The 18,995-nt window shown below is 41.9% G+C and overlaps 2 protein-coding genes across 3 annotated transcripts; one reads left to right on the top strand and one right to left on the bottom strand.

The window, feature by feature from the left end:
• Window positions 1-1,103: 1,103 nt before the first annotated feature.
• On the bottom strand, window positions 1,104-4,531 carry phf5a (PHD finger protein 5A). The gene is made up of 4 exons (XM_080747961.1): window positions 4,434-4,531; window positions 3,986-4,009; window positions 1,480-1,646; window positions 1,104-1,292 (listed from the first exon to the last, which is right to left on the bottom strand). The coding sequence occupies exons 1-4, from the start codon at window positions 4,483-4,485 to the stop codon at window positions 1,203-1,205; spliced, it is 333 nt and encodes a 110-aa protein (XP_080604087.1). The 5' UTR covers window positions 4,486-4,531; the 3' UTR covers window positions 1,104-1,202.
• A 1,410-nt stretch (window positions 4,532-5,941) lies between these two features.
• aco2 (aconitase 2, mitochondrial) lies at window positions 5,942-17,732 on the top strand (the record flags this gene model as incomplete). Of its 2 annotated transcripts, XM_080747937.1 has the most annotated exons (18): window positions 5,981-6,016; window positions 8,065-8,207; window positions 9,275-9,533; window positions 9,818-9,910; window positions 10,039-10,197; window positions 10,375-10,525; window positions 10,956-11,060; window positions 11,639-11,730; window positions 11,864-11,969; window positions 12,124-12,281; window positions 12,450-12,523; window positions 13,226-13,337; window positions 13,501-13,779; window positions 14,096-14,287; window positions 14,432-14,564; window positions 14,837-14,958; window positions 15,534-15,694; window positions 17,376-17,732. In XM_080747937.1, the coding sequence occupies 17 exons, from the start codon at window positions 5,981-5,983 to the stop codon at window positions 15,669-15,671; spliced, it is 2,352 nt and encodes a 783-aa protein (XP_080604063.1). In that variant the 3' UTR covers window positions 15,672-15,694; window positions 17,376-17,732. The 2 variants fall into 2 exon arrangements, with proteins under 2 accessions (XP_080604064.1, XP_080604063.1); XM_080747938.1 differs by having other exon boundaries at window positions 5,942-6,016; window positions 15,534-17,732.
• Window positions 17,733-18,995: the final 1,263 nt, after the last annotated feature.

The raw sequence follows: 18,995 nt of genomic DNA, 5'->3' as shown, positions 1-18,995 counted from the left end.
TGTCCCAACTTGTATATATTAGTAAAGCATTGTTGGAAAAACTAGATGGTTTTGAAGCATTTTCTCCTACCACTTTAAAGTGCAATCATACATACAAGTAAATAAAATGATTCTGATTACGACCAGTCTGGTCCATTTCCAAAAATAGCTCTAGCTGACACAATTCATAATTCATTGTGTAGCTGTAGGAGGGTAAAACAGTACAACCAGGCATACACATATACTCAAGTTCAAAACTTCCAATGTGCCCCTTTTCAAATTTCAAACTGTATATAGTTAGAAGATACTAAGAGGTATCCTCTACTTACTTTTCTAACCTCCTGATATAGTGTAGTGACTACACCATCAGAATGCTACACTATACTGCAATTTTATCTGCATACAAATGTGCAATACAGCCATCTGGTGGACAAAATATAAAGGTGAGTCTACAGTCAGAACAAGTGACAGGGTTCCCACACATTTTTACCAATGAATTTCCAAAAAAATTCCACAATATTTAAACCAATTTCAGGCCTATACAAGTCATTCAGCTTAATAATGAGTCTCTTACTCCTTTGAGTAATGCCCAAAGACAGGCAGTGTAGCAAAAATAAAGCATTTATGGATTAAAAAACCCCAGAATGGAACCAAATGGACCCTTACAGTTATGACGGCCGTGCATGTTTGCATCAAGCAACAGCTGCGAGACCCGAAATGTGCAAGCCTAGTTGCATACATTAGGCTTTCCAGGACCCTTGATCAATTCAAAAATGTTCCAGTACTGGAAAAATATATTTCTAATTTCAAAATATTTTCAGGAATTTCATGACCGTGGGAACCCTGAAGTAATTCTACAAACCAATTTAGTTAGTTGATCATCTGTTATACTGTAGATTAATTTATTGGGGTCCATGTTGACATTGGTTCCATTAGACTGAAGCATAGGGGCTCATGAAAAACACTAGAAAACAGTAGCAATGTTATATGTGGTACATTTCTTGTTTAAATTCTTGAATGACTTGAATTTCTTGAATGACTCCAATATTTGAGATCGCTTACATGATTTGTGTAAGAAACATAATCATTATAGTATTTAAAGAAACCAGAGAGCAACACAGAAGCAATATAAAAAGATCTTTACTGACAAATCAAAAAGTAAATAAAAAAAAGTTTCACAGAAAATCTGTAGTAAAGGCGCTGGTAATTGGTCTAGTGTCTCTTCACCTCTTCTTGAATCCATATTTCTTCCTTTCATAAAACAGATCTGTTTTGGAGCTGCCCAAGTTCACAATCTTAGGGCAGCCATCTCGCTGTATGGAGAACCAGGGAAAGAGCAGGGAATTACATTTTTTAACATAATTTAGACTAAGAATGTGCTAAGATTAAACAGATTTTCAGTTGTATTAATTATGCATTCATCTATTCTGTCACATTAGTTCATATTCTACAAGAAGACCACTGACGTGACCGATACCAACAGTTTTTGAATCAACTTACATCTTTCTCCTGGATGGTGCATTCTTTACAGTAGTAGGCATCAGACACACCAGGTCCACCACAGATCACACAGCGGCCTTGATAGGAGCCATAGTTGCACTCATCACAGATACGCACCAGTGTGCATGGTCTCACATAAGAATCACATATCACACATTTACCATCACCTGGAAAAAAGTAATTACATAAGTGAGTATGGGAGTAGAGATGAGTCAAAGTAACAAATGTGGAGGCAAAAAGACATGCAAAATGTACAAGGTACAACAAAGGTACATATGAAGTGTTAACATTTAGCAGCATGCTGGGTAGTGCAGACTATTTGGCTGTGGAATAAATAGCCTGGTAAACCATCCTGGTCAAGTAAATTGATATTATCATCAGCAACGGCTCCAGAGAATTGTGACTGGGGGAGCTATGAGGGGGCTGGCTTTTTTTAGAGCGGAGGCTAATGAATTTTGTCAACAAAAACAATAAATAATACTAATACGATAAACAAGATTCTCTCGAATAGGGTATTGATAACTGAACAGACCAGATCATTGGCAGATTCCAGGTCCAAATCTGTAGACTGTAGGTGGTCGAATAGGGTTTTTGTGCTTTCCAGCATAAAAAGTATGATTTTAGTATGGTTTACATAGAAGTCAGTCAGTCAATTGTCTTTCACATATTTATATTATATATTTTATTTATTTATTCCTTAAATAATTGTCATCACAATTGGGTTTGGGGTGCTTAGGGGGGGCTAAGCATCCACACGACAAATAGTAAAAAATCTAGAAGAAATGGAGTCTCCATCCGGTGGAACATTTTTCATTTCACCCTAGAAATGTATTTTATTAAGCATGTGGTGGTGGACCCAGACTGCGTTTTTGCAGACACAAAAAAGTGGAAGAGACAATCAGCGTATGTCAATCACAGGACCCTGAGCGCAGACACAGAAGTTCAGAAGACACATGAAAATGATAATGTGAATTCACACGACCGGGATGGTTTATGGTCTCTATGGAAATAATTAGCACTGGTCCATAGCGTTAGAAGGAGTTAGGAACTAATACTGGGTAGAATGTTTTAGAGGACCACTCCATCCATTTTCAACCTTATCTTCACATACAGTATCTCACAAAAGAGTACACGCCTCTCATTTCTGCAAATATTTGATGATATCTCTTCATGGGAAAACACTAAGAAATGACACTTTGATACAATGTAAAGTGGTCAGTTTTACAGCTTGTAACAGTGTATTTTTTATTGTCCCCTCAAAATAACTCACCAGTCACCACACAGTCTAAACCACTGGCAACATAAGTGAGTACACCCCTAAGGGAAAATGTCCAAATTGGGCCCAAGTGTCAATATTTTGTGTGGCCACCATTACTTTCCAGCATTGCCATAACCCTCTTGGGCATGGAGTTCACCAGAGCTTCACAGGGAGTGCATCTCTCCACTCCGACATGTCTCCTTTCCGACATGTCTCCATTCCAACACTACTAACCCTATCTCTAACCCTAACCCTTAGGCCCATGGGAGTGTCGCCACTCCGACAATAAGAAGTCAATTTCGGAGTGGCGACATGTCGGAATGGAGAGAGCCACCACTTCACAGGCTGCCACTGGAACCCTCTTCCACTCCTCCATGACCATCACAGAGCTGGTGGATGTTAGAGACCTTGTGCTCCTGCCCCTTCCGTTTGAGGATGCCCCACAGATGCTCAATGGGGTTTAGGTCTTGATACATGCTTGGCCAGTCCATCACCTTTAACCTCTACTTCTTTAGCAAGGCAGTTGGAGTCTTGTAGGTGTGTCTAGGGCCACACAAAATATTGACACCAATTTGGACATTTTCATTTAGGGGTGTACTCACTTTTGTTGCCAGTGGTTTAGACATTAATGGTTGTGTGGCGAGTTATTTTGAGGGGACAATAAATATTACACTGTTACAAGCTGTAAAACTGACTACTTTACATTGTATCAAAGTGTCTTTTCTTCAGTGTTTTCCCATGAAGAGATATAATCAAATATTACAGAAATGCGAGGGGCGTAGACCCTGTGTACTCTTTTGTGAGATACTGTAATTGGTCCTCGCCAATACTCATAAGGAGGCACCATTTATGAATACTCACTCTGTCTCAGGGGATGGGTAGGCAGGTTTGGTGATTTGAAACAAGATTTCAAGCTTTATTTTTTCATTGATGCAAGTAAGAGAAAGGCTGTAGTTTCTGCTAGGCTGGCATTTCTTTCCATCGAATGATGTCACTGGCTGGCAGTTTTAGTAGACTGAAATTGTGCCAACTTCTAAAGAGCATTACTGAGTGAGGATCAATTATACAAAGATAAGGTTGAAAATGGATGGGTGAAATGCTCCTTTAAAGGTGTCATGCAATAAAGTGTGTGTGATTGTACTCTGTGTACTCAGTACTCATGTTGCTATACAAGAAACAAAGTCAGAATCAGAAAGCATAAGCAAAGTGAGGTTGAAGTGAATTTAGTTAATGCATACTAGTACTCACATTTCTCGCAGAGTCTTCCAATAGCTGAGAAAGAAAAACAACATATCAGATCAGGAGATTCAGGACACTTGATCCTCCTCACAATATCTACAAACGTTATGTGGCTAACAGCTAGCCATAGTGGCAATAACGCCACGTTATACAGAAATAATCCGCCACACTCATCGTCACAATTACAGCATGAAGTACATTAACAACGTTCTGATTCTGATACAGTATCATTATTTACAAGTATTGTTATTATCAACGTCGTGGGGTTAGCCTGCCTAGCTCATATGAATGAACTGCACGTCGTAACCTGGTCGTAACGTTAGCATTGCAGCTAACGGAGGAGCTGAGCAGAGTTATAATATGAATATCTCAAGCATAAACAATTATAATAGAAGGTTGAAGCGTTCCTGACACGAGACAGCCAACCAGCATAATGGAGAAGAGGAATAAAACATACCGACACCAGCTTGCTTACGACAGAATATCAAATCAGGGTGATGCTTCGCCATGTTGCTAACAAGAAGATGGCTGAACTTTAACCTCCTCTTCTTCTGCGTGTGTTTCTAGCTATGGTTTCCAGCTGCTGACTAGAAGAAGCTCGCCCCGTTGGCGTATTTCTGCCCCCTGCTGTTTGATTGAGAGTGATTCTCTAATCCACTGTTTCCCAAGCACTGGGTCGGGACCCATGTGTGGGTCGTGACTCGGCCGTCTTGTTTTTATGGGTCCCTTTATTTTTGTTTCCTATTTTGTTTTCAGTTATTACTATTTCAAAAATCTATCTATCTATCTATCTATCTATCTATCTATCTATCTTTATCTATCTATCTATCTATCTATCTTATCTATCTTATCTATCTATCTTTCAACCCAGAGTCAAAACCAACAAAGGGTCAAACTCTTTTTTCTGCTATACCACCAAAATGTGGAAAGCCTTACCGAAGGCCATAAAGGAGTGTGGATCACTAGCATCCTTTAAAATTGCCCTGAAAAACCACTTACAGGCAGCAGCCGTTCGCAACTGGTAAAAAAAATGAACCTAGCCCAACCCTACCCTCCCCTGCCCCTTCTGTTTGTTTTAGACTTACTGTCTTCTTTTTTGTTTTTCTTTAAATATCTACTGCATACTAGTACTGTGTTCTATTTGTCTGTCATGCAATGTTATATGAGATACTTCATGTAACTTCAATGGTTTCCAGTGGAAATAAGCTTAGTCTTTTCATGGATCTCCTTTTAGTAGACCTTGTACCAGTGAACTGTACCGTCATGAAACTGTACCTTTTCCTATGCAAACTTCTAATAAAGTCTTCAATCAATCAATCAATCAATCTATCTATCTATCTATCTATCTAGATAGATCCCTTTTATTTTCTATGAGATAGATAGGCAGACAGACAGACAGACAGACAGACAGACAGACAGACAGACAGACAGACAGACAGACAGACAGACAGTCGTGTCGAGACTAGACGACCTTTCACCTAGAGATCTGATAAATCTGTACATTACAGACATTTATGACACATGGCTTCCTGGAAGAAGAAAAAGACCCACTTCAACTTTTACCTAGTTTTTGTTACAGCGTTAAAATACAATAATTTATGACATTTTATTCTATTTTTTTATGTTTATTAATTGACTTACTGGAGATTGTAGAGAAAACTGCACCAAATTATAGTCGCAAACAAAAAAATAATAAACGTATAAACCGCGTGGTCCTTTCAGCTTTATAAAACACTAATATTCAAATGGCTTTAGTGAACACTCTTTATAAATAATTGGTTCCATATAGACGTCACGTAATAATAATTCAGGTGCTCAGATAAATAAAATAAAAACAAAGGTCTGGGTACAGGGGATAATTGTCCTAAAAAAACATTTAAATTAAGTCTTTCTTTGTCCTTCGAGGACAGGCGGCAGACAACGCTACGTCAACACTAATCGACACATCCTTGAAATAAAACCGTGACGTCAACACCGCTCGACACATCTTTGTCAGTGAACAAAATGGCAACCTACTGTCTGACTGTCGCCCGGCTCCAGGTAAGAGACCGAATTTGAGCGCCTTTGAGCCCCACGTTCTCACCGAGCGGTGCTTGTCATCCACGCACCGACACGACTGGAGGTGGGTCGGGTGGGAACCGGCCGTGGAGGAGCGGTTGCCGGCCGCTGGTAGGACCGATAAGCCTCGTCACCGACCGCAGGTCCGCTCAGGTCACCGTGTCCCTGTGGCTGCGCAGGGAGGGGATCAGGTTTATGGTTGTTTATCAGCCACCTTGAACAACCCTCGCTTTGTTAACTTTACCCACGGAACGCTGTGACACCGAGCCCTCAAGTTGATCCCATCTGGGTGCGATTTGAACGGGTGGCTGTGTGTTTTGTTAGCAAGGTTAACGCAAGGTTAGTGGCGCAGTGCAACCGAGCGGCGACGCAGGGACCGCAGCAGAGAGACGGATCGAATATAGATCGTGACTCCTACACTTTAAAATGTCTATGCTGTTAGTGGTGAAAGGAATTTAAGGTCATATTGAAATTAAATGGCTATAATTTACAACAGTGTTTCTCAAACGTTTACATTTCAAGGTCTCCCCTTACCTCTGACAGCATACAAATGGAACCAAATGGACCTGTGGTCCATTTGGTTCCATTTGTATGCTGTTAGAGTTACAGACTTGTATGGGTCAATTTAGACCCCCATAAAGGAACCCACAAAGTCCCTAGAATTCATTTTGAGAACCATTGATATACAATACATACATTCCTAAACAATGACTCCTTCATTTTAGTTGCTGTAACATTTCTGTAAAATTTGATTAATTTAACTATGAGAATACAAATGTAACTGGTCCATTTGGTTACGTTTGGATAAATGAACGCTGAGAATTTTTCTTTGTGGACTGACTACTAATGTATGTTCTAACCAGCTGCCTACCAGTGCTCTGATTTTTAATGACAGTATAGTGTCTTGCTTATTGACAGTGAAAAGGGCCAAAGGTCAGAATATTACAAAGGTACAGCTGAGTGACTTTATAGCTTTATAGCTTTTCACTATACTGTTCATTACATTGTAATGACACTGACACTGATAAACCTAGGCTAAAAGGACAACAAATGAGTCTATGAGTACACATAATACTTATGAGTACAGTACACATATCAACGGTTGTCCGAGGTGGAGTTTGCTTTCAGGTTGCCCCTACAAGCGAGTACGTTTGTAGTGGAGATTGCATTTGCAACAGTCTTTAATTAGCTACAAACACAATAGATATATGTCTAAATAAAAACACTTGAGCGAGGCCAGAGTGCTCCCTCTCTCACTCACATTCACAGACATACACACACAGTGGCAAATAGAATTGATTTTGTCCATATCGTGCAGCCCCAGAAGTCACAAGTAGAAAGTAAAAAATAAGTGTTAAAATGAACAGTAATTAAAACTGTACCTATCATTTTATAATGGCTTTGGCAATGGCAATTAACCTTTCGGGCAAGTGGGCATGACCATTGGCCGGGTAGAGCGTGATCTGTACTTGGCCGATGGGCAAGTGCCTCTGAGACCTTCCACAACCCCTGCCCGCCCCGCACGCATGCCAAGATCTCCACCTGTCCTGTGGCTGTGACTTCCTTCCACTCGTGTTTATTTACCCAACAAACACTGACTCAAGTCAAACCTAGATAGCAGTGACTTTCTCTCCTATTTACGCTGCAATTAAAATAAGATTTAGAATGATCACAGCCGAGTCAAGAAATGTTTCACTGCATAATGAGATTGGAATACAGTTTAGCTTTGCAACATACATGGAGGATGGGTTAATGCCCATTTTACCCCTATACAGTAAACTAGTACAGACTTCTCCCATATTGCTGCTTTTTCCCCCTCCATTCCAAATGTCTTGGCCAAAAATAGCTGATCTACGAACTCACAATGTTTTGTTGTGACGTTTTGTGAACTTGTGACCAGTTGGGAGCTTATGGATGTGCTAATTTTGGCAAATGTTCTCCCCAGAATGGGCAGTCTATCTATATTGTCAGACAATAAGATCATCCTAAATTTCAAAATGTTTTTTTTCCCCCTCTTTCTGTCATTACAGCTGGCCTTGGGCCAAGGTGCGAGGCGGCTTCATGTATCAGCAGCATTCAGTGCCAAGGCCAAGGTTTCTATGAGCCGCTTTGAACCCACATCCTACATAAACTATGACAAGCTAAGGTCAAACATTGACATCGTACGCAAAAGGTAATCTATAATATTTATACTGGCTTACTATGCGGTTCTGTACAACACTTGCTTATCTCTTTGTATTGTTTGATTTACTTATCTACTGTTAGTTTTTCCACACGTTTTTGGCATCATCCATTTGTAGCATGTGTCAACCCCAGTAGTGTTTGTACTGCCACAATTTTGTTTGTGTATTTGTTTGTTTTCCCCAGAATTTGGTCTATTTTGTGTATTTTCTTTATTTTTGTGGTGGATGGGAGTGGGGTTGTCTGTTTGTTTAGTGAGATGTGATATTGGGTGTTCACTGCACATCTGGGCATTGCTTTTGCAACCCTATAATTTTAGACCAACAGAACCTTGTTCTTCTGTAGGCTGTTAATTACAGTTAGGTAGGGGGAGGTGGGACAGTAACATATTATGCATTTCCCCCATGTGGTCTTGCGTTGTAAAATTACCCTGGTGTTTTATTGTATGTACTAGAGGTTTGTGCCCGATTCTACAGTTTTATAGTAAGAATGTCGCCTCAGGGCGCCAATTCTTTACCATCTGGCCAGTGATGTACAGTATATCGGACCAGTTACCCATATATTGAGACCCCTGGTACCCATATATGGAGATCATGTACTGTATATGGAGATATGCTGTGAGAGCCAAAACATGCTTACTCATTTATTTGTTATGTGAAAGTCCTATGATGTCTATGACATCTGACATCATACCCTTTAATGCCCATAAATGGAGATCCCCGTCTGTAGAACCAGCCACAAAGATATGGGCTGTCTTGGCCATCTGTCTTGGCCATATTCTGTTAGTGTGGTATGTGGCCTCCATATATGGGCATTCCAATATGAAGTCCTGTTAGATATGGGCTTAATATTGATGATATAAGGGAACTCCATATATGGGCATAAAAGGATTCTGTTAGTGTGCCATCACAGTGAAGCCAGAGCGTGATGTTTATTTTGTATTAAATTCTCTACAATACAGTTTTTATCAAACATTATTAGGATTGCAACTTATATATTTGCATATTCTCAAGATGTGCTTTGTACCAAATCCACAACCACACTATGTCTACCCCTAAGGTTGAACCGGCCACTCACCCTGTCAGAGAAGATAGTGTATGGCCACCTGGATGACCCCCACAATCAAGACATCGACCGCGGCCGCACCTACCTGCGCCTGCACCCCGACCGCGTGGCCATGCAGGATGCTACGGCCCAGATGGCCATGCTGCAGTTTATTAGCAGCGGTCTGCCCCAGGTGGCCGTGCCCTCCACCATCCACTGCGACCACTTGATCGAAGCCCAGATTGGAGGGGCTAAGGACCTTGCCAGGGCAAAGGTGAGGTGACATTGGGCAGAGGGTATGGGTTTGCTCAAACAGTCAGGGTTGATGATGGCCTTCTATTGGTGATTTTCAAAACGTATTTAGATTTTGACAGTGAAATCACCTCAAGAAAATACCATGAATACTGCTGCTATTACTACTGCTTTTATGTCATATGTGTCTGTACTAATGTATTAATATGTATGTACTCTATATTGTAGGTTTACCGTTGCTATAGAATAAGTAGTTGAGGTTAAAACCGGTTTTAACCAAGTGGCCGTTATGTTTCTTTTCTGCAGGATATCAACAGTGAGGTGTACAACTTCCTGTCCAGTGCTGGAGCCAAATATGGAGTAGGATTCTGGAAACCAGGGTCTGGAATTATCCATCAGGTAAGACTGGATCTATTTAGAATTAGAACCTTTGGCAATTGTCTGCCCATGTATTGTCTATTTGTATTGATTCTTGGAATTTATAGATGGATGCTTTCAGTGATGTAACATTCTATGCTTTAATTCAGATTATCTTGGAGAACTATGCGTACCCAGGAGTTATGCTAATTGGCACAGACTCCCACACACCCAACGGCGGCGGATTGGGGTCTATCTGCATCGGAGTGGGCGGAGCTGACGCTGTTGATGTCATGGCCGGGATCGCCTGGGAGCTCAAGTGTCCCAAGGTCGGTAGTTTTGAAATTACTATTTTAGCTGATTGATTCCTTGTTTACCGTGGGAATGTAAGACTAGAATCTGAATACAACAATTACAGTTCAGTGAAGTTACTTTCTACCTCCTGACAGCGGTCTGTGATTGTTTTACTAAACTCGTCCTCTTCGGTAATTCTGTTGTTATAACAGGTGATAGGAGTGAATCTGACTGGCAGACTGGCAGGCTGGACCTCTCCTAAGGATGTCATCCTGAAGGTGGCCGGCATCCTGACGGTGAAGGGAGGCACCGGAGCCATCGTGGAGTACTACGGTCCTGGAGTTGACTCCATCTCCTGCACCGGTCAGTAGGGAGAGGTTACCAGACATTTACTTACGTACTGTATGTTCTGTTGAGTCTAAAGGTTGTTACACATCAGGGACGTGACAAATAAATTATCTGAAAATGCATCACCGAATATTTTGCACCCACCTTGTTTCGAAAACAAATTGGGTTGCTTTATCATGTAATATCTGCGATCCGTATCTGTCCTAGTGTCTCTTGAATGAAGAATGCTATCATCATAGTTATATTAGTTATCTTAATTTATAAATTAAACACAGTTTTAGCTTTTACCTTTAAAATGCCTCCAGGAAACCTGGACATGCTTTTATTTGGTACAGTATGTCCATATGTGAGCTGTTGGTTGGTTTGTATACATCTTTATTACATGTTGAAGTGCATGTCTGTTTTCCTAAATTAAACATGATGTGTTGATGTGGTTGTGGTTCAGGAATGGCCACTATTTGCAACATGGGAGCAGAAATTGGAGCCACAACCTCAGTCTTTCCCTACAATCACCGCATGAGGACCTATCTGGAGAAGACGGGACGTGGAGGTATGATGTCATTCCTCTGAATGTGATGTTTCACGTAGACATCTCTGGATCACCTGCATGTTATTAAAGGACCGTACCATTGGTCTGGCATGTTTAGCCCACGACTCGAGAGTGTACGTGACATTACTGTTAACTATTTTACAAAAGTGTACCATGGTTTGTTTGCTTTTCGAGGAAGCCACAGCCATTGGTTTAAAGTACAGTACAGTACATTGCTTTGGTTTGAACAGTCTTGCTGAAAATATTTCCTGGAAAAAATATTAATTTATGAGCCAAATGCTATGCGTGGTCTTCTCCTTTAAAGTCATTGCCCTGGGACATATGCCCTCCCCTCCCCACCCCCTACCTACCTGTTGCCTCATCCAGGCTGAAAGCCTAGAAAATTCATGCAAATTGTGTTGATCAGCAAACATTTCACCCCAGATTGATACAAATGTATATCCTGTTTCACAATGTCGGCTTGCTAACCACTCATTCATTAGATAAAGTTACACAGTAACCGATATACTTTGAGGTCTTCAAAGGATGAGAATGCAGAATGTTTGTTTCATGTCCTGTATCCTAATGTCTCTTGTCAGAAATCGCTGCCCTGTCTGATGAGAACGCAGACCTGCTGGTTCCTGATGAGGGCTGTGAATACGATCAGATCATAAACATCAACCTGGATGAGGTCAGTTCTGTGGAGAGGGCAAGAGGAGAGAGAGATGGTGTTTGATTATGTGGTCTGTGCAACCAGCAGGGCGCAGCAAAACAACGATTCAGGCTGACTAACATTCAGACTTTCTATTCCATCTCCTCTTCAGCTGAAGCCCCACATCAACGGACCCTTCACCCCTGACCTGGCACATCCAGTCTCTGAGATCGGTGCTACAGCTAAGAAGAATGGCTGGCCCCTGGAGGTCAAAGTTGGTAAGCAATAATGTCTTCAAAATGGCACCATATACAGACATGGAGGTTATCTGCGCAAACCTTTTACTGAACAAGATTCATCATCTCACTCCAAGCCTTTTGTGGCATACCTCTTATTTTCTGAGAAACAAAAGAGCTCTTCCTCTTACTATAGGTTTGATTGGCAGCTGCACCAACTCCAGTTACGAGGACATGGGCAGGGCAGCCTCCCTGGCCAAGCAGGCACTGGACAAGGGGATGAAGTGCAAGTCCTTTTTCAACATCTCCCCCGGCTCTGAGCAGATCCGTGCCACAATTGAGCGTGATGGATACGTGAGTACTGAGTCCGACACAGTGACACAATGAGAAAAGAGACAAACCCTCTCAATCTTTATTTTGGGGGGGCTCTCCTACGTTCCTCCTCAAATCTCTCTTTGCATTCATCCTTGAAATGAAGGGCTTAGATTCTTGAGCTGACGAGATGTTCGTGTCTTTCCACAGTCAAAGATCCTGAATGACGTTGGAGGCGTGGTGATGGCCAACGCATGTGGTCCATGCATCGGACAGTGGGACAGGTGGGTGGCTGAATAACAGAACATGCCACGTATTTTTTTAATGTAATAGTGATGAGATGAGCAGACTTATGCTTGAGCTATACCCATTGTGAGCTTGTAGATCAATTATTTTGATCTGCTAATATCCTCAACCCCATCAGTGCCATATTGACTTCATATACTAAGCTATTGAATTAAACTCTGTGTACAGCTGAATGGGCATAGCTTAGTACTAACAGCCAGAATCAATCTACTCAAAACAGTACAAGCAGACTCAGACCTTTGATACAGCACATGCATGATTATGATTTATAAGGAGGTAAGCCTACCTGAGGTAGGGTTATCCTATCAGCTAGTGTTAGCTGTTCACAATTGTCTCCCAGATGTCCTTCTGATGGTTTTTGAATGGCTTTTAGTTTGTCATTATCGTTATAGTTGTGGTGTGGACTCCATCCACTTAAGTTGGAACATTTTTTTAATCTACATATTTATCACCCTGGGCAAGATATGACTTCCGGTTTGTTCTAGCTGAAGTGGCGGAAGTGCTGCGCTTACCTCCTAGAACTCTCTGGGCTTCATATCTTGACCAGGCTTTTCTCTTCGCAGATGAGTAAGCCTAGTTACGCAAGGCTACATATTTATAGTTATTGTGCTCTGTGTGAAGGCCCCTTAAGCCATTATTTTATAGAGGTGCTGTATATTTGATGTATGTTTTCCATTCAGGCAAGACATCAAGAAGGGAGACAAGAACACCATCGTGACTTCCTTCAACAGGAACTTCACGGCCAGGAACGATGCTAACCCTCAGACACACGCCTTCGTCACCTCCCCCGAGGTACATACAGTACACAGAACTATCTCCATTAGGAGTTTGACATGTTTACATGTTAGGGTGGTCTTTTGTGTGTGTGTTTGTGCATATATACAGTTTATATTTCCCACTTTATCGCTTGATATAACCTGAACTTGGTTGACTCTATCATCCCCCCTCCTCCCAGATCGTAACAGCCATGGCCATCGCCGGCAGCCTCGACTTCAACCCGGAGACTGACTTCTTGACAGCCCCAAATGGTGAGAAGTTCAAGCTGGAACCGCCCTATGGAGACGAGCTCCCCGCCAAGGACTTTGACCCAGGCCAGGACACCTACCAGCACTACCCAGGCGACGGCTCTGCCCTGAAGGTGGATGTCAGCCCTACGAGCAACCGGCTGCAGCTGCTGGAGCCCTTTGACAAGTGGAGCGGAAAAGACCTAGAGGAACTCCAGGTTCTCATCAAGGTCAGTGGGAGAGCGGGAGTGGTGGGTTTTTACGAGCACATCAACCCTGAAGAAGACAGCTTGTTTGTCTGAAGCGTTGGTCCTTTCTTTCTGTGTCATAATAAAAAGTTTGCACCGGCAGCTACTAGTGTGGCTATAATCTTCTTGAATACGAGCACGTTAAAACAATTATAGGTTATAAAAGACAGTGGCCACAATGACTGATGGATTCCCACATTTACCCTGCACAAGCTTCAGCAAAAAAAAATTCTAATAGACATTGACATAGTCGGGCTCTACATTAGATTTCCGTCTTATCTCCTCCTTTTCTTCCTAGGTGAAGGGAAAATGCACCACAGACCACATCAGCGCAGCTGGGCCCTGGCTGAAGTTCCGTGGCCACCTGGACAACATCTCCAACAACATGCTGATCGGCGCCGTCAACATCGAGAATGATGGCGTTAACAAGCTCAAGAACATGCTAACGGGAGAGTACGGAGGTGTGCCTGATGTAGCCCGTCACTACAAGGTACAGGAGCTTTACTCCTCATTTACTTTCCAAACCTGAGATGAAACAAAAACATACCTCCTTAAGGCTCTTTTGTGTGCAGTGCATTTGAACTCTGACCCAGGGGTGTGTGTGTGTGTGTGGTGTGTGTGTCGGTGCCTGTAGGCCAACGGTATGTCATGGGTAGTGGTCGGAGACGATAACTACGGCGAGGGTTCCAGCAGAGAGCATGCTGCCCTGGAGCCCAGACACCTTGGAGGCAGAGCCATCATCGTCAAGAGCTTTGCCAGAATCCACGGTACTCCTCTCACCACCTGTCCTGTTCGCAACCTTTGTCAGCTATCTGTAACATTGTGACAATTTGAACACAAGCTATGTCTTACAACTATAACGCCACTCAGTTGCTATGTATCTTGGCTTGTAACCCTGCGTCATATCTTATTTCTCAATCTATTTTTGTCAATTAGACAAACATTTTGGTTGGACATAAAACCATTTTCTTTGTGATATTGTCTAATATTGTCACAATGGCTAATGTCCTCTCCTTACTGGTCTATGTCCTGCTTTCAGAGACCAACCTTAAGAAACAGGGTCTGCTGCCTCTGACCTTCCATAACCCCTCAGACTACGACAAGATCCGCCCCGACGACAAGATCTCCATCAGAGGACTACAATCCTTCACTCCAGGAACGGTGAGATAGTCGGAGGGCATTCACTGTAATTTGCTTTAATCCTATGCTGCCGAATTGAGCAGTACAGTGTAGAGGGTGAGCCGTTGTCCTCCCGATATTGGTAAAACCATAGACATAAAGGTAGACGTCTCCTCCACCTCTGGAGCGTCGATAAAAAAGGATGGGCAATATTTAAGGCAAGCTTCCGTAGTTCTGAAGCACACTTCGGCATGCGTCACAGAAACGCAAGTTCGGTAGGCCAATCAGAGACAGGTGGGGGTGGGTGTTTTCGTAACCCAGGGTGTGTTCGGATTTAGGAACTGAGCACACTGGTGTGACCTCTGTTCGTTCGTTTATTTCGAACGCACCCTAGATTCTGACAAGTCCTGGAAAAGATGTGTGCTGTGTGGCCAGTAGTCACTTTGAGTGGCAACGTGCCTTCCGCACTTCCACCTATCCTTTTTTTACAGTTCATTCCAATGAACTGCTGCGACGAATGAGGTATCTCGCTTTTTATATCTATGGGTAAAACAGCAAGCATTTGCTAACATGAGGAGGTGATGAGTCTTTGAATATTTGCTCCTCCTTCTCCCCAGCCTCTATCAGCGGTGTTGAAGCACGCCGACGGCAGCGAGGAAACCCTGCAGCTCAACCACACCTTCAACGCGAACCAAATTGAATGGTTCCAGGCCGGCTCGGCCCTCAACAGGATGAAGGAGCTGCAAAAGCACTGAGGAAGAGGAGGGAGTTATGCAAAGTACGGGCGGACGAGGGAGGAAGTCAAGGATTGTACTGGGGGGAGGGCGGGGCGTCATAGAAAAGATGGGGTATTAAAGGGTGGTGATTTTATACTTTGTTGTACTCCGGTGCCGTGCACAGAAAATTGCTGTTCTACAAGCTCACAACGCTTGGCGGTGCGATGCGTTGTGAGCTTGTAGATCTGCTATTTGTCATGCACGACATGGTGCGCAACAGAGTTTAAATCACTCGCTCGAGCAGTCCATGGTTGATGGTTGGTTCCATTATGTACAGTTGCTAACCACTTGGAACAGAGCAAGTGTTCTCTATAAACACCCACATACTGGGTGTTGAACAGTGCTTTTACTCAAGTGTTATGCACATGTTGATGATGGAACACACATCAGCTCTTTAGATGGTGGTCTGCAGTGTAGATTATTTCCCTTGTCCACCAATGTTAACCTTGGTTTTGGGGAGGATAAAAAATCTTAACACCAAGCACTGTGGCTAATGATACATTGTTGTTAAAGAGTTGGGTGACATCACGGGAAGAAGCTAGGCAAACGGGGTGCAAATCAAAGCTGCAATGCCAATTGACAATATTCACACAGTGGCCGTTTTGATCTTCATTGATAGTCCCCTTCCCGAGTATGAAGTAAGAGCAAAATGGCCTGAGTGAATATGGTCAATGACACTCCATAACGTGTAACCACTTGAACCCCAGCATGCATATTCTGGGGGGGAAGATTTGCCAAAAATAGTAGATCTATAAGCTTGTAGGCGCATTGTGATCTTTTAGATTGGCTATTTTTGGCGAAGGGATTTGGTGTAGAATAGGTGGAAAAAGCGGTCCGAATACATTTGTAACTCAGGTTGGTTGTACTAAGACTAGAAGATTTAAGTGGCTAAAAGACGCTACAGCAAAGGAATGTGTAACTAGAATCATTACATTGAAAACTGGTTGTATGAAAGATGAATAGGTTGATGTTCAAGCCTTTTCATAATAAGCTCGCCCCAATGCTGTCAGTGTCAAAAAGTGAGTCTGAATGCTGATGTTGGACATGGACACAATACACACACACACACTCTCACTCTTTACCAGATGACATAACATTCTGCCAACTGCTGTGCTGTCTGTGTTTTCACAGCTGTTTAAACAGACTGGTAATAGAAGCTAGTCTCCTCATGCCGTTGACACCCAGCTTAGCTTAGCCAATAACCTTGTTGCTGTAGTGTGTATTTGCAGGCTGCGTGGCAATGATTTACTATAAATTGACCTGCTTCACTTTGTTCTGAGGATCCATCCAGCCATACCCAATGACACGGTATCTTGTATGTGGCGGTGTACATTTTCAATGTTATAAAAAAAACAAGTTGTAATTAGACCGTTGTTTCAACGGTATAGTATGGGACTCGTATGCTAAACCACTGTAATATAAGAGTAACTGACCTTCTTCCCTTAGCTGCACCCACACTCCAACCATCACTCACTAACCACATCTCTGTATATTCTATCATCTTTATAAGGTCAAAAGCTTCCAGTGGCTTTCAGAATTATTTATTTATTTTTGTCTTGCAAAAGTGGCAGATCATATGTGCATTTAAAAAAAACAAGCATCACAATGTTCTTTTGAGATTGTTTCATGAGAGTCTGCAGTTAAAGTTTATGATCTTGTGCTGTTCTTGTGTGTTTTGTATAGGGTCATATTGATTCTCCTTGGATTTAGTTTTTTCGCTGTGTGAAAGGGAAAGACTGGAGTTGCACAACAGAACAATGGGATCCTGGTTCCTGCCACAAGGCAAAAACACACGCAGTCACTCCTGTCAGGAAGAAATGTACCAACATTGGTTCTGATGGTGTCCCACCAGTTTTTATCTAATTTCAGATGTAATAATCAGACGTAAAGGTGACATTTTCTGTATGTCCCCTGATCACCACCACATAATCATCAGATACAAAATGAATTTTCCAAATGGAAATGAATCACTAAATTAAGTTGTATTAAATACCAAATCACTCTTCCTCTTGCTCGATGCAGTGAAGTGTCATGAAATTATGTTTTTGATTTCTCCGTTCTTCTGTATTACAGCAATTACTGCTCAGTCACAAATGGGTTGTACAATAAAATTCACGGATCTTATTTCTTTACACTGGTTATGCTCATTTTATTGCCGTCTTATTATAATCTAACTATAGTTGGGGCTTTTCATCATCTCCCGTTAAATATGGCATACTTCAAATGCTTTGCTTTTGGTGTCAAACATTCAGCCTTGCCAGTCACATGTAGGGATGTAGACAATGCAGTCACAAGGCATATACTTTATCTCTTATGTATTTAAAAGGTACAATAGTATCATTGAACACTAATATTGCATTTTGTCTCATTCCCTATACAACATCAAAATGAAAGGTACAAAGTCAAAATTACTTTAGGAGGAGTGAACCACATGTGCAGCCTAATCACTTTACATAACGAGTATAAACATACAAACATTTTGTTAATGTTAAGCTCTATATTCCAATTGTAATCATTGATAGAGTGTTTGTTCACTTCAGTAACAGCGTTCTCCCCATCACTGGTAAGTAGACTGGATTTCTATAACGCCTTTCTACAAAGCTCTATGCACAGAAGCCATAGTGTAAAGAAATTGGGCCTCTTCCTTTACTACCAATGATCCCAAGGAAGGCTCTGTTCCGTTCTGGGCAAACACAGTCAGGTTCTGATATTGTTGCATGTTGGCTGGCTCACTGTTTATCCTGTATGAGTTCTCCCTACTGACTGACTGGATAAAAATATATCCAAACCTGAACATTTATTTTCTTTTTACAAGAGCTGGAGGGACAGGGAGACCCCTGTTACTGAAACAATACTCTAATTACAACCAATTATTAAAAGAAACTTACACCATCTTTATGTGAAAACCTGGTCCTGAAAAGAAGAAAAGGTTTCTTAAAATAAATGATAAGCCTAATCTATGTGTTAAAGATGGGATGGAACTGGAGGATTGATTTTGTATTGTAGGCCTAAATCACACCGAGATGACATCACACCGGTGTGATTTACAATACAAACCCCAAAATCAATCCTCCAGTATAGGCAACACAGAAGAGGGGGGGGGGGGGGGAGACTTTTCTTTATTTTTTTTCCACACAACTCCTCTAAGGTATATTAAGGACATAGTTCAATATTGAAAATGGGTGGGTTTCCCCTTTAAATAGGCCTATAAATAGATTTACAAAAGAATATAGACCTATAAATAAATAAATATTACAAAAATCATAGACTAATTGTCCAACCCCAAAAAACATTTTATAGACA

The sequence above is a fragment of the Nannobrachium achirus genome, assembly GCF_963921795.1.
Source record: "Nannobrachium achirus genome assembly, chromosome: 18".
NCBI lineage: Eukaryota > Metazoa > Chordata > Actinopteri > Myctophiformes > Myctophidae > Nannobrachium > Nannobrachium achirus.
Note: the sequence above shows the minus strand (reverse complement) of the source record. Positions and strands in the feature narration are given on the sequence as shown.

Coding starts and splice junctions, on each gene's coding strand:
- phf5a (XM_080747961.1), bottom strand. CDS start 4,485: ATGGCGAAGCATCACCCTGATTTGATATTCTGTCGTAAGCAAGCTGGT. Junction 1,647..3,985: donor TGGAAGACTCTGCGAGAAAT/GTGAGTACTAGT, acceptor ACTTTTTTCCAG/GTGATGGTAAATGTGTGATA. Junction 1,293..1,479: donor GCACCATCCAGGAGAAAGAT/GTAAGTTGATTC, acceptor TTCTCCATACAG/CGAGATGGCTGCCCTAAGAT.